Consider the following 16,256-nt stretch of genomic DNA (forward strand, 5'->3'; position numbering starts at 1 on the left):
AAGCCAGGACGGGTTCCCAAGGCAAGCGCCGAGATGCCTACGGGTAATCAAGCGCTATATAAGAACGCATAATAATAATAATAATAATAACTAGAGACCCAATTTCTCACAAAGCCTTTTTGGGGTCCCAAACAGCCTGATTCGCAAAATCACAAAAAATTCTTTTCTGATGTACAAACCTAAAATTGTGATTTGATGATGTACAAACCTCAAATTGTGATTACTGAATTTCAGTTTGGGTTTGTGACCCAATACCGGTTCGGTATTTGGAAGGTGCATGTTTAGAGCGTATCTTCCAAATACCAATTAGCAGTGGTATATATTAATGTTTTGCGACTGAATTCTGGTTGCAAAACATTCATCTTTGGTGGTAAGTCATTGACAAAAGGGAAGGGTTCCCCAATGGAACCCCTCCACTTTGGAAATGGTGTGCAAAATGCTTTTTTAAGAGGTAGAAAGTGATCCTTTGGACCACTACTTTCTCTTAAAAATTGGACCCCTTACACTTTTCATCACTTTTGTTTTACACATCCCAGTTTCCTTTAGGAAAAACAAGTTACATTGGAAAAAAACAAAAAATATTACTTTATTTAAAAGCAATGACAGACATGATGGTCTGCTCAGCAAGGCACCATCCCTGTTAAGGCTGCCATTTCTAATGGGATGTAAATTGTGACCTGCCTCATTAATATTCACAACATAGTTTTGTGACCCATGAGGAATCACAAATTTAAAAATAAAAGTTTCATACATTAAGAATAGTGATTATCAAATAGCATTTCTGAAATGAATTGCTATTTGGAAAATTGCTATTCTAAATGTTCGTACATGTTAATGTTAATGTTATAAGGGACTTATAAAGCGCACATACACCAAAAGGTTTCATGGCGCTACTCTGTAACTGGTTGAAGCCAAAGAGAAGTATTAATCATGTGCTTGTTCGAATAACCCTGTCTTGAGAAACTTTCTGAAACTCAGTAGTTCTGTGAAGGACCAGATCTCCAAGGGGAACGAGCTCTACAGTTGTGGAGCCAGATATGCAAATCGGCAGCCTCCTTGTCGTTTCTGTTTAAATTTAGGGATAGCTAGTAGGTGAAGATGTTTTGAGTGAAGATCATGGGAGGGGGTGTACCTAGATAGCAAGTTGTTGATAAATATGGGGCTCTGACTATTTAATGATTTAAAGACTAAGCAGCCTGTCTTAAAGGTGGTCTGTTGAGGCAGCGGAAGCCAGTGTAATCTTTTTAAGAGAGGTCTGGCAGATTGGCACCTAGGTTGCTGCTGGATCAATCTTGCTGCCTGGTTCTGCACCATCTGGAGCCACTTAGTCAGAAAGAGTGGCATCCCCAAGTAGATCGAGTTGGCATAATCCAGATGGGATAGTACCAGAGCTATCACCACCTGTATTAGTGCTGCATGGGTCAGCAAGTGGCTGATCTTTCAGATCTTTCACAGTTGAAAGAAACAGGTTGATACCACAGCACCTACGTGTGCTTTCAGTAATAAGTCTCTGTCTATAGTCACCCCAATGCTTTTTACAGAGGTAGAGGCCTTTGGAGGGGAAACTAGTTCCGCTGGCCAATAGAGAGGGCCCCAGAAGATCTGGCTTTCCCCTATCAGTAGCACCTCAGTCTTACCTGGGTTGAGTTTCAGGTGATTGTGATCCATCCAATGACGGATGTGTAACATGGTTTCCTGGAAGTTGGTAATTGAATTGGGGGAGTTGTCAATAGTGAATGTGAGCTGAAGATCATCAGCATAGTTAAATGTAGTCACATTCCTGTCCTTCAGAGACTGGATCAGACAAAGGAGGTAAAAATTAAACGGGTGGGGAGATAGAGAGGAGCCCTGCGGCACCCCACATTTTGTGGTTAGCTTGGGTGCTATGAAGTTGGCCAAGCGTACTGCTTTAGTGCGACCCTCTATGAAGGATTCAATCCAATTGAAGGCAGGGCCCTGGATACCAGCCTGTCTGACACGGTCCCTCAGTATCATGTGGTCGACCGTGTCAAACGCGGCGGATAAAGCCAGTAGCACAAGGGCCTGAGGGATACCTAAGTCTGCTTTACCACGTAGATTATCCAGCACTGCTAATATCACTGACTCCGTAGAGTGGGCAGGATGAAATCCTGCCTGGTGGGGGTCCAAGTAGCCAGATTATTCCACAAAATTAGATAGGCATTTAGCCACGTGGGCTTCCAATATTTTGTCTAAATAGGGGAGCAGGGATATAGGGCAGTAATTAGAGGAGTTTGATGGGTCCGCTCCAGGTTTTTTTAGAAGAGGGACCAAGATTGCATCTTTAAATGCTTTAGGGACACAGCCCTGTAACAGCGATGTGTTCAGAAGAGATATAGCAGGCTGTGGAAGAGTAGAGAAGATTTCTTTCAAGATGTGCGGTGGGCAACAGTCCAGTGGAGAACCAGATTTTACTTTAGACAATAAGGTCAAGAAAGCCTGGGTGCTGATAGCTGGGAAGTGTTCCAATGATAAAGCATTTGCGGATGTGGCCGGGAGTAACTCGTTGGGATTAGAGCATGGAATGCTAGCTTTAATTGTGGCAATATTCTCAAAAAAGAAATTGTTCAGGTTGTCACAGAGCTCCTGAGTGGGAGTAGGTTTCGGCGACACTCTGTCTGAATCTGGTAGCTCATTCACAATTGAGGAAATTTCCTTCGATTTTTTACGGGAATTCAATATTCTAGTGGAGTAGTGAGCTGCCTTTGCTGCAGTGATAGCTTTTTTATGATCTTTCTGCGGCTCTGCAAAGAGGAGCTTGTCTTCGGGAGCATCATTTAGTCTCCACTTTCTTTCTTTTTGGCGGACTGCTAACTTCTGTTCTCTTAGTTCTCTAGAGAACTATTTGTGTGTGTCAGCACGACGGTTTAGTCTAAGTTTCTTAGATGGAGCAAACATATCGCTGGCGGTTAGGAGCCATGATGAGATGTGCTTCATGGAGATCGATATCCTGATTGATGATATCGCTGGCGGTTAGGAGCCATGATGAGATGTGCTTCATGGAGATCGATATCCTGATTGAACATTGGATCTGAGCTGGCTAATGAGTTCATAAATTCCTTTTTATTAAGGGTGCCCAATTCCTTATCATGCCCACCTCATCCGAGGGAGACTTAGTACTAAGAGGTATTGTTACTGAGAATGTTATGAGGTGGTGGTCAGACCATAAGCACGGAAGGGTTGTGGGGGCAGACACTGTGAGATTTGTGGTCCTGACTTGGTCAAGTATATGACCTTTGCTATGTGTAGCTGAGGACAAGTGCTGGGTGAAGTTGAGGTTAGTTAGTAGGTCTATAAGCTCCTTGGAATGGGGACCGCCGGGTGCGTCATTAAACCAGTAGTTTAGGTCGCCAATTAAAATAATGTTGGTGTAATTTGTTACCATATTTGCCATTTGCTCACTCAGTAGGAGGGGAAACAGAGGCATGTGCTGAGGGGGCCTATATGAATTTATGGTTGCAATGGATAATTGCAGCCACTCCCCCACCCGATTTACCAGGTGGGCGATCCACATGGAGAATATAATAATCGTTAGGCAGTGCAGCCAAGATATCAGGTGTAGAGTCAGGGGTCAGCCAAGTTTCTGTTATAAACAGAATGTCAGGTCGATCAGCTGCCAATAGCATAAATACCTCTATCTGATGTTTGACTAAAGAGCATGTGTTTAGGTAATACACACGTAACGCTGCCTGCTTGGGTGGAGTAACGTCGGCTTTCTGCTCAGTACAAACTGTTATTTCTGGGAAAATTTTGCGTGTCTGATAGATGTTATTCCTGCTCAGACACGTTTTAGTAGCAGGACTTAGTGGGGGCAAGGCGCGATGGAACCCTCTAAGTTCCTTTGATGAGTATTTGAGGATTCGGGCAGGGTATCTAGCTCCTAGCCCTGTCCAGGCGCGGACGGGCGCAGACGGGCTTGCCTTTGGCGCGCCTGCTGCGCGTGTCCGCTGCCCTCCCACGCCATTGGACATTCAAGTAGCGATTCCCTGCCTAAGTCTCCGCCCCGCCCTTTGTGATTGGCTGAGCAGAGGGGAACACCGGGGATCGCTAGGGAGTCAGCGCCGGTCGTAGCTGCAGCGGAATTCTTCCCCAATTTTTCCCAATTTTAAAAATAAAGTGCAGTGCAACACAACGGTTTTAAAATACAGACATTTAAAACATAGTGCAGACACAAAAAAATCAAGCCTTCCGCAAGGTAGCGGCACAGTTTTCAGAGTGCCCGCTCCCGCGCCAAAGCACATTCAAGTACCGATTCCCTGCCTAAGTCTCCGCCCCCGCCCTTTGTGATTGGCTGAGCAGAGGGGTACACCGGGGATCGCTAGGGAGTCAGTGCCAGCCGTAACTGCAGTGTAATTCTTCCCCAATTTTTCCCAATTTAAAAAATAAAGTGCAGTGCAACACGTCGGTTTTAAAATACAGACATTTAAAACATAGTGCAGACACAAAAAAATCAAGCCTTCCGCAAGGTAGCGGCACAGTTTTCAGAGTGCCCGCTCCCGCGCTAAAGCACATTCAAGTACCGATTCCCCGTCTAAGTCTCCGCCCCCGCCCTTTGTGATTGGCTGAGCAGAGGTGAACACCGGGGATCGCTAGTGAGTCAGCGCCCTAAATGACATACATTATCTAATCTTTAAAAATTTTGTTAATGGGCCTTTGTCTTTGAAAAAAACTGAGGGGGCCATTATGATGGCGGTCAAACTTTTGCCCGACTGCCATCGCTGCGGTAGTGGGACTGGTCGCTTACGAGGCAGCCTAAATTTATGATGCGACCGCCACCGTGGTGGTCGCACCGGCCAGAGCGGACTGGGAACCAAAACCGGCCCTGGCAAAGTGCTCGGCCGGCCCCCCCGCCCCCCGGGCGGGAGGGGGGCGAGCGCTTTGCCAGGGCCGCTTTTCAGCCAATTTTGTTACAGGGCCGATTGTGCAGCTATGCTGCAAAAACGGCTCTGCAACAAAAACGGCCCCCAGGGCCCAAAACCGGCCCCCACCCTTGCGGCCGACCGGGGGATTGCCCGGTGCCCACAACGGCCAGTCCGGGCCTGGCACCGGCCATACTTTACATAGCAGCAGGTACTGCTGGCTGCAGCAACTGCCGCAAAGTATATAGGGCACGGTTTACATTTCCCTGCACTACGTGGCAGGCGCAATGCAGTGCCTGCCACATAGTGCCTGGAATTGTAGGGGCACCATAGGTGCCCCACAACCCCCAAAAGAAAGTGCCCGGGCTGAAGGGGAGCCCGGTACGGGCCCCCAAGTTCCCTTTCCAACAACTTGTTAACATAGGTAGCAAAAATTATGCAAAATCAAATTGTTCTTTGTTTAGAAATGAGAATTATTTATTATTAGGGTGTCTCTGTGAAATTTTCTTTGACTCACTTCAAATGCTGTAAAAGCAATACATGTTTTGCAGAGGGTTTCACAATCCATTTTTCCATATTTACCTTGATGCAAAAAATCTTTGTGTGATGTGAACTAAAGCACCATAGACTTACCCCATGCCAAATTACAAACGCAGCAAATACGCTCAAAATGTATTTACCCTTTTTTGCACAAGTGCAATGTTTCTTTGACTAGTCTAACTACTCTTTTTATGCTACCCATGTGGACGATCAATATTGCATGTTATTTAGCCTTGCGTCTCACATTGTTTTGATTTAAAACGGACACAAACAGACTCCGAGGTTTATTCATAGGACATCTGAATATTTATTTATTGAGAAGCCACAGTTTTTACACTTTTACAACTGTAGGCTTTTGTAAGGCAAAAGCAAGATGGATCCACTATTTTACACAGAAAGAAAAAGCTTCTGGAGGGGACCCTGAAGACATGCAATCTCTGCTTAAAATGCAATGTACATGGCATATATAAAAACAATTATGAAACAAAACGTCATGTAAATCCAGGTTACAATCTACTGAAATAAATGTATTTTATAAACGTAGTGTATTTTCTAAGGTCATTATTAAAGTAGTCTTTTATACATACACAGTTATTAAAACGTAAACACAATGTTAACATTGAAAAGGGCAGACCTCAACATAAAACAACTGCTTTCGAAGGGTATTGCAACTTGTTCTTTAAGGATAGAATCAATAATGATAACATTGAACAGTTGTGGCCATTACAATATTAATCCATTGATATGTAACCTCTACTCTTGTAACTGTAAATTCAAGTAAAAGTGCATGAGTTATTAAAATGAACTGAAGGTGGCCAAACAAATGAATTAACGAGTCACATAAATAAAAACTCATTGGCTGTAGCCTGATGTCTCTTTCTTTGTTAATTTATGCAGTTGGCATCCAAGCAAGAGGAACAAAGGAATGAGAGTACTTGATTCACTCGTTTGCACAACATTTTACCGTCAATGTATATACAGTACATTAATGAAGCATTGTATAGTTCTGCTTATATGTGGGACACACCTAGAATATTCCCTATGTATTTTTTCAATTGACAGTATTAAACAATGATGCGCCCTATTGTTCATGAAGATACAGAGTTTGAATTCCGGATCCAGTGAAAAAAAGTATAGATGCTAAACTTGTTGTCACACAGCTAAATGGCAATTGTATTGGTAAAATTTCCATGGGCGTTTAGAGCTGGCAGAAAGTTCCCTAATGTGGCTAATGGAATAACAGATTAGGTACATGCATTGGTTACCAGGCTACATCCAAATGGGACTCTAGAACACACTTTCTAATCATCTTCCTCATCCTCCTCATCACTGTCCTTCATGGTGATCCCTTGAAGTCCTCCACCTTCGCTAACGGAGGCCGTAGCTTCCTCTACAGTAAGTCGGTTTCGAATGGTGTCGTATGTTTTGCTGTTTAGCGTTGAGTCCAGAACACCTTGCAATCGGAAATCCCTATAGGTTTTCTAAGAAGCAAAAACAGCATATGTTGAGAAAAGGATAGGCTCAGCTCCGTTAGACAGAAATTGATAGGGAGATCACAATGGCAATACAGAAGTGAATATACATTCTGAAATATGTAGAATAAGAAGTGAGAAGGTCATATAAGGCTATCTGGAGGATAACGCTGTCTCATATCTGACAAGATCTCACATGTACAAGAAATATGCAAAAGACAACCTTAATGCTGTATTTTCAATGTTGAATTAAGAATGTTTTGAAGTACTTCTATTGTGTTTTCAAAAGATGGCATGGACAACACCCACAGAAATGTAGGGTCTGAATAATCGGTACAGTCACACCATTGATCTTGATCAAGTAAAGAGCAGAAAAACAATATTCTAGTAAACAAAATATATTTAGCCAACCCCCAACCTAGTAACCATCATCTTCACCAGGGTACAGCAACAAAGTACTGTTCATATTAGATATTTTAGACACACATGAAGTAACCCATGATGACTTGTTTGACCAACACCCATTATCTGGTAGTTAGCAAGGGCTAAAGTTATATTTGTGACAATGATCTCTGACACCCATTTAAGCAGTGCCCTGTGGTCATTATTTGGGGAGTTGCCTTGAGAATTGCTAGTGATTTCAAGTATAAGGCTGCACAAAGTTCTGTAGCACAAGCCAGTCGCAGACTACGGGTCATAGCTTCACTTCATGTTAGCCCATCTACTTATATCCTCATCCACAGAGAGATCCTGTCCTGGGAAAAACATTTGTCTAGTTTGATAAACCTAAATAATCGTTTCATCCCCTATGCACATCACAGTGAGCAGAAAGACACTTCTGCTAATCTAGTCATGATTGTGTTTGCTGGGATTGTTCAGAGTGCAGTGATGAGATTCGCTAGCAATAGTGGAAATAACATAATTAGCAGACAAGTAATATGCTAAACTGGGGGGAAATGCATTCTTAGAAAAGTGTTGAATTGCAGGCTATCCAATGTTGGGGAGCATTTTGGTGTTATGTACGCATGACCAAAGTTGGTGCTCTTATCTTGTCATATATTCAATGTCTAATTTTGAAAAATAGCGGGAAGAGGATTAAGAATTAGAATGTTGTGTTACTGGTGAGTACACCATGCCCTGGATACAGACACTAATGATCCTCCGTGCCCTATGAGCAACTGCTAGGAATGTTCCTTAGACAGTCAGCCAGGATAAATAACCTTGAGTCCATTTTCAAGTAACATGAGGCAATTCCAGGGAGTGCACTGGTTTCAGGTAGGCAGAGGGAAGCTATTTAGGGTCCACCCAGAAGCCAAATGAGTGAGACCTGTGAACATGGACTAGAGAAAAATAATCAGAATAAACACCCACTGGGTCCACCACAGAGCCACGGAGAAGTAGCCCAGTGCATGCCCAGTTACAGGCAGTGGGCATACCTGCCCTATAGAGTCCACTTAAGAGCAAAAGAGTGGCAGTCACCATGCAATGGATACAGGCAGCCATCACAAAGGCTCTAAAGAGTCAATTCAGGAATAAAAAAGAGCAGCCTTGAAGCGATATTCTCACTCGAATAGCATACTTTTTAGATAAGGCAACATAGATCCTAGATTTACTAAGCCTTTGTATCACCCTTGTGTCACACAAGGCGATGCAGGGCAACACAAAGGGTTAGTTGGAATTTACAAAGCAGTGCAAGGCATGGTTGGTGCAGCCAGGAGTGGTTGTGCAAAGAAATGTAATGCAACACAGCTACTTTACATTTCAACTTGGGAGGTGTTCCATTGGAGTAGCATGGGCAACCCTGGCTTTTGCACATTACCAGATTTAATAAAGCTAGTAAACCTGAGATTAGTCAAAATGCTAACCCTTCCCTAGTGAGGCGTAATTATTTCCACTGTCCATGTGTGCTGCAATTTGCAGCACACATATAAAGAGAAAAATTCAATTAAGGATTGTTTTTGGGCAGGAACATACCCCATCCTGCACAAAAACAATCCTGCCTGTAACACACTGACTCTTGCACTTCATGCAAGAGTGCCTGCATTGGTGCTTGGCTGCACGCAGTGCACCAGCTCAAGAAGAGAGTAGAAATGTTCCACATTTTTGCAAATATGGAGCATTTCTGCTGTCTCCCTCTCATGCAAAGCAGCGAAGCAACTTTGCTTGCTCCCTGCGTTGAATGCAAAATTTGTAAATATGCCTCTCAGTGGGCACTCCAAAAACGATCCAAAAAATTGAAGTGGATTAAAAGGTGCTTCAACAATGCATGGTCAAAATGAACCCATTAGTGCTAACCAGGCTAGAATAAAATGATTTCATAATCACATTAAATGAGAATATGATTATTTTATGAACACAAATGATTTACTGTAAGCTATGTGCAAAGAAGGGAACCCTGACTGCAGGAATCAAAACAAAAACATCCAACAAGACTCTTACATTTTGATAGCTGCTAAAAGGTGAGAAAAACTCCAGGTATACACTGGAATGTGATAATGTACTGATTATAGAAAGAGGAGCAAGTGAGAATAGAGTAATGACGAAAAAGGACCAATAAAAGCTCATACTATCAGAAGCAGAACCATGAAACTCTTAAGAGTCAAAGGGCTTGATTTAGAGTAAAGAGGATGGACTTTACTCTGTCGGGGCAACAGACTAAAATACTCCATCACCCTGAAGGAATAGCCATCCTCCACATCTAGAGATTTCCTCCAGCCCTGCCGGCATCTCCTTTAGAGATGTCCTCCAGCCCTACAGACATCTCTTAACTTTTTGAGAAACTACCATCACAGCAGGTCCTGTTAATGGGTTATACATGTGATGGATGTCTCCGTCAAACATGACAGGCGACTGCAAAACGTTTTACCTTCTTTTTTTCCAAACAAAATCCCAAAGCAGAATTTTGTTTTTGATAAAACAAAAACTAATTACCCCTACCCTATGGGCATTTTCTCCTGTGGATGGATATAGGGTCATTTAAATGTTTTTACTGTCCCTTACCGTCATATTTTTCACAGCATTATGGGATAGTAAAAACTGGCCATTTGACCACCCACTCTAAATCAGGCTTGAGGACAAATGACCAAACCTCTGACAACCATTACTCCCATTGGCCATCATAGGAGTATGTCAGTGAAGAAGCCGGAGTATGCTCTGTCAGTGAAATACTTAAGTTCCTGCCCAACTGTAAATTATCCAGGTAGACCTTAAGTGAGGCACAGGGGGAACTCCATCACTGTTAACACAGAGTACCCTCTTCACCTGAAACTCTAATTCAACCTCAAATTCTCTTAAATGGGAATGGTGCAAAACATCAACAAGTTTCTCTTGATCTTGTAACCAGCTTTCTGATTATAGGTGGTTCCATGATTTAGCATTAGTCATTGACCATTGCAGTGTTTTGAAGGTCGCAGGTTTAAATACCCCAATGCATCCTTATCATTTCAATGTAGATTAATACAGTACGCTACGCTTATATTAGGTGATACTACTGACTATTACTTGGAGCGCTGCAACTTAGCAGAATTCTGGTATACAGCGCTAAACAAAAAATTATTATCAGGGTTTTACATTAACTCCCCAGATCACTTCTTACAGACGGGTTGTAGTTTCAAAATAACCACAGGGCAAAGGTGAAAGATAATGTCTCAGCAATTTTGCTTCTCCATATTGAAGAGTTAACTGGTAATTATTTGACTGTTAGTCTGTGCACTGGTTCCTTGGTCGAATAAAGAATGAATCAGAGCATGTGGAATATGTGCTTTGTGTTTCTAAATTATGCTTTCCATTAAACCTCATCACAGTTCTTACTAATTCTACGTCCACATCCCCAAAATCAAGGAGAGATATATGCAACTGCTATGCAATACTGTCACTAATTTGGGATGTTCTATGGAATTTTTTACAAGCGTTCTGTCTAATTCTGATCTCTGCATAAACCTCAATTTATGCGGGAATTGGTATTAAATGTTTATGTGCAGTTTACCACACCCAGTAATCATTAGCTGGTTTAAATACTATACCTCTGCAATTTTCTCCAGGTACATTCTGGGAGATCAAATTGACCTAAACGTACCAGGGAAAATGGCAAGAAAATGAAGAGACATACACATTTTGATGCATGACACAAAATAATATGGATTGTGTGATTGTATTTCTGATTCTAACAGATACTACAGCTCGAGTTACTCAGGAACAGGGCATGGGAATATGATCCAAATTTGATTGAGTAAAGAAATTGTAATTTCAACTTTATTTTCAGTTTGCTACAACATTACCAACACAGTTGTATAAACGTGAAAAGGCATGATATTGCTTTATTGGACTCCATCATGTTACTGAACCTGGTGTGGTACTTTAGAGCGTGACAGGGTCTCGTGTGCCTGCCATCATTCCCATTTGTCCTGTTGCCGTAGCTCCCTCTCAATTTGCTCAGAAGCTGAATATTCAACTGAGAGGGAGTCATGGAAGGAGGCCCACTACATCACAGTGACTGTCCAGTGTCTTATTCATTTGCTGATGACCTCTGGAGCAGAAGAAGAGAACTGATCGTTGCAAGACATGAAAGACATTTTTAAGCCATATCCCACTATTGAACTTGGTGTTACACTTTACTTTATGGCGAGGTTCAACTTGCCTGTCACAGTGCCTGCTGTCTCTCCCCCACCATGCTCTGATCATGCTTAGGCCGCTCTGCTCCCTTCCATTGATTGGTCCGTGCATACTCGTATTCCAGACACAGACTGGAGCAGGTCATGTAGTATGTGAAGTGCACTATGTGTGATGCTGGTAACCCATTGGGCCACTGAGTAAGGGGGCAGGGGACTCTGCTCCTTCATCACCAGATTCATTATAATTCAATCTTTTCATGGTAATTTCTAAAGATTATTAGAGGAGAATTGGAACCTGTGAAATTAAAAAAATGTAAGACCTGATGGGGAGGATTGACTCCATCAAATGATTCCTTTACAAACGCCAATTTGATAGCTTGTGAGTCCTGTACTGACCCTGACCACCAAAAGCCATTAACAGATAACCTTACACTTTAAGACCAAGGTCTCTCCACTTCCTCCTTGATTGCTGTGGGAGGTTTTACCTTTCTCAAAGAAAGATCTTGAAAGCCACCCGCAAACATCAGTCAGTGTGAAACATTTGTAGCATTTCTAATGATTATGAATTTCTCCACTTTCAGCAACCACACTTCTGTGGGATTACATGATCAGCAACAACGGCAGTGACCCAAGGTTGTTTGGGTTGTGTCATGTCTACCCTCATTGTGTCAACCAGGACTGTGGTGTTTCTCCCCTCACTAATTGCTCACAACTGCCTTTCCTCAGGAACACATCTCATCTACCTCCACTGCCTTGGCCTAGTATGGCAAACAGCCTTTTATAGGAGACCATAATATGACATATTCTGGATTCTACTATTTTCTAACGTTTTTCAACTCCTACTCCATGAGTATATTTCAAGCATTTGAAAGGCACAGCAGTACCACTTAGCTCCAAAAATCAAAATGTCCAATTATTTGATTTCCTCACTCTGGATAAGACTGTGTCACACTAGTACAACAGAATTAATAAAAGTCTGCTAATTGCAAGGGTCGACACTACCTTTATGGTCGGAAAGTCATGTGTTATGTAGAAAGCCCATTTCGCTTACCTTGGATGTGAATGCATGAAAAAGTTAATTTTGTTCATTTTGCTCATAATTGAAATCCTAATTCATTGTGAATTTAGACGCATATTTCACCAGTCCAGAACTGGACTGGATTACGTGCACACAAATTTCTTCAGGTTCTTCCTGGAGAACAAAAAGGTCAATTAAAGAAGCTACCCTATTGGATGATTCCTGACAGGAAACAGGGGAGCTTAATCAGAGGAGTATTAACTTATACTTCTCTGAAGAATGTTAGTGGAGGGTAAAGAAGATGATATGAAATGCGCAGACAAAGCACTGACAGGATATCTAGGGGTTTTCTCCTTTATTTGATAGCAAGGTTTATAGTTGGCCTATCTTTGAAGTTGGCCTGTTCCATGGCAGTCACCCAACCATGAGACAGGTGATCCGTGCCAGCTTTAGTAGATTTTCCAATAGTGAGATGAAAGATGCACCTCTGGCATGAACATCATTTTAATTGATGGAGGATGGGATAGTTGAAGAACTGCAGTGGTTCAAATAGCATTTTGTTATCTTGGATAACTCCTAGGCTTGGTCTTTCTGTGATTGCTTTTCCAAAACATCCAAAGATGCTAAAAGGTGAAGGTATGTATGTGTTACTAATATATGTCAGGACTGCCACCACATAGTGAATCACTGGAAGTCAAGTACAGAATGAGTACTTGGCCAAGTTGAGGGGGATCCATAGTAGGTCAGCTCTCAGGAGATCAGGAATAACAGGCCTCAACCACCATGATTGATCCAAGTAGCCCCTGACTTCCCTTTGACCCCCTGAAATAGGTTATGACATTTTATATGGCAGAATTTCTTGACCTAGTATTGTTTTGTGCTGCTAAAATTCTTTTCACATTTCTCATCTGAGAGAAAACTGTCATTATTGGGCACACTGGAATATGCGTTTCACTTTTAAGATGTTTAATAATCCAGTTTCTCATTGGATCCTACAATTGGAGGGATATCCTACTGTTTGGTTGATGCTTCTGATTCATTCCACCACAACTCATAGCTATTTTTGGACTTTAGATGTGGCACAATTTTGATTCCTTTGCCTTCAATTGCCCATGTCATTGGAATGGAACTCTGCAAATCACATCCTACCCATTTGCTATCTTGACCATGCCCCCCTCCCCCCTTGAAGGATCTTATAGTTCTTTGCTTGTCAAGGATAACCCTATTTATCAACTACAGTCAGTATTGCCCCTTGGAATCCGTAGGTGACTAGCGATATGTTTCAGACCTGAACACAACATAACATTTTACCATCAAGAAGTCAGGCCATCAATATATGCCCACAGTGGAAACACTGTACTTATTATAAGTCAAACGTTTGTACAAAAGTCCAATAATTAAGTGAAGATTTCAATAATCTGCTACCTCATTCATGACAAAATGGAATGAATGAAACTAGTCTAGGCAAAAAGAGAGAATGTTGCCTTTCTGGAGGACATACTGATGAGAGGGAAAGGAACTGAATTACTGAGTCCCTTTCGATGTATGAACCCTGCTACCATCTATTAATCCATTGCAGCTCAATATGAAACACCTGCCACATTAGATTGAACCCACTATTTGATAATGTGAAAGGTGGATGATAGATCACATGTATTTAGAATAGATTTACAAAGTTTGTTCTGTCAACTACTGTCAACAGGCTTTCCCAAATTAACTGTAGCCTAGTCTATGAGGAATTGAAAAAAGACCACACAAAACAAAGGTATCAAGATTCTCAAGGTATTAGGGCCCAGATGTACTGTCCTTCTTGCAAGGGAGAATTGCATGAAAATGAATAGGGTGTGTTGTCTGGCCAACAGAAAATAACTCAGCATCAGGTTTACTATCAGTTGGTTGCTGCTGATTTAATAGGCAGTGCTAGCACTAAATGTGGCATTACTGAAACCACACAGCACCTCATGCTGTAGTTCAAAGCTGACTCTGCATTGCTGAGCCTTGGAGTTTTACTGGAACCACACCCTCCACTACCAATTTCTATGTATAGACACCCGCACAGAGGTATTGCATATAAGAAGTGTGCTTCAAAATAAAACACACATTACATGTAGCTAAATCAGGCAATATTCAACTTGACACATTACTTTTGCCTGCTTTTCTTTGGAATTGGAATTTGAGGCAAAGCCAGATCATGTTATTCTAGTAAATCTGCTTTGCATCAAAACCTAAGGTTTTTGAGCCCCAGACAAGACACTGTCATACATTAGCAAGAGGATGGATCAAATTGATTTGAAGGTCAATGTTAATGGCAAAATAACTTTTCCACATGAAAGTTGATCTGTAGCCGTAGTTTGGGTGCATTAAAAAGCAAGTGTTGCCTGAGAGCAAACAGGAATGTTTAGTAAATCTGCTGCTAAATGTGCATACTACTAAGAATATATTTTGTCACATTTGGAAAAGAATGAAGGTCCAAATCATTCTTAATATTGGCAAGAATGTTTTCTTTAACAGGGATCATTTTCTTTGGTTATGCCATATAGTTTAACTTGATATACAATTGACTTAATCCATTGTCAAAATGCGGCGCTTATCTAAGTGCGATTTTGAGGTCTGATGGTAGCTGGGACATTTTGATTTTACTAAAAAATTAAATGTATAATGCACTTAATTATGGAGGTTTCCGACAGCCCACTTCATTCTCTGGTCTGTTAAGTCATTAAAATGTTTGCTCAGCCCATTGTGGGCCACAGGGTCAGTCCACTTCAGCCATTGGCTATGGGTACTGAGGGGGATAGCGTTTTGCCTATTCACCTGCAGCACACTCACACACAAAGTGGATCCCTAAAGCACCAGGTTGATGAGGACAAAATAAAACTAAAACATTGACAAAGCCATCTCGCTGGCAACAATGCCAGGCCTGTTGGCTTTGCCAATGCTTCTTTACTTACCAACAGGTAAGAAACATTTCTCTAATACTGGTCCTTGCATAGGCAACAAGCAAAATTGGACAGTGCGCAGTCCAATGCAGAACATCTATACTATGGTCAAAAAGTGACAATTCTCTAGCTCTATTGAGCACAGTTTGTATTTGATATGAATTTTAATATAAACAATGTATTTTTTCACATCGATGAGTGATCTGTATGCAGATTACTAAATAGCGTATATGATGTTCCACTCCATATTATATGGATTTTAGTATGAAGTACATTCGAGCACAGCCTTATTTGGTCCATCTGGAAGCTCAAATGTGATATATTGGGCCACTTCATTGCCCACAGCTTTATGCTTCTATAAAGAGTGATCCACATAGCTAGCATATGCCAAACCGTTATCCTTCCCTAATCTGTTCCTTGCGACACACTAACACTCCCAAACACACTGGTACTTGAACTGATCAGGACAGGATTAGGTCATTGCGAAGTTGGTATTGCTTTGTTTTATAGTGAAGTAACTCAGTTAGTTGGTGTCAACGTGGACATTCTTTAAACGGAATACTTCTTCATTATGCACTACTTGACTTCAGAGTACTACATGTTATTTGTGAAAAAACGTTTTGTTTACACTGGACAGATGTTTAAAATATAATGCATACATATCCTATGAATTAAATTGCTGTTATCTAGTTATTCGTAGTTTCACAGAGCGGAACCCATGTGAATAATTATGCCCCTCTATAGTCAGTATGTAAATTATCCATATTCACAGCAGGAGATGAGATTTAGGAAGTCACGTTTGA

General features: G+C 41.7%; 1 protein-coding gene across 14 annotated transcripts in view; it reads right to left on the reverse strand.

Moving 5' to 3' along the window:
* Window positions 1-5,708: 5,708 nt before the first annotated feature.
* The window catches only part of CADPS (calcium dependent secretion activator), a 1,592,252-nt gene continuing 1,581,704 nt past the window's right edge, over window positions 5,709-16,256 (reverse strand). For all 14 annotated transcript variants that reach the window (XM_078661538.1, XM_078661533.1, XM_078661537.1 and 11 more), the window contains one exon: window positions 5,709-6,898. In XM_078661538.1, the coding sequence (XP_078517664.1) occupies window positions 6,719-6,898 (180 nt within the window). In that variant the 3' untranslated portion in view covers window positions 5,709-6,718. The remainder of the gene's footprint in view (window positions 6,899-16,256) is intronic.

The sequence above is a fragment of the Lissotriton helveticus genome, chromosome 9, assembly GCF_964261635.1.
Source record: "Lissotriton helveticus chromosome 9, aLisHel1.1, whole genome shotgun sequence".
Lineage (NCBI taxonomy): Eukaryota > Metazoa > Chordata > Amphibia > Caudata > Salamandridae > Lissotriton > Lissotriton helveticus.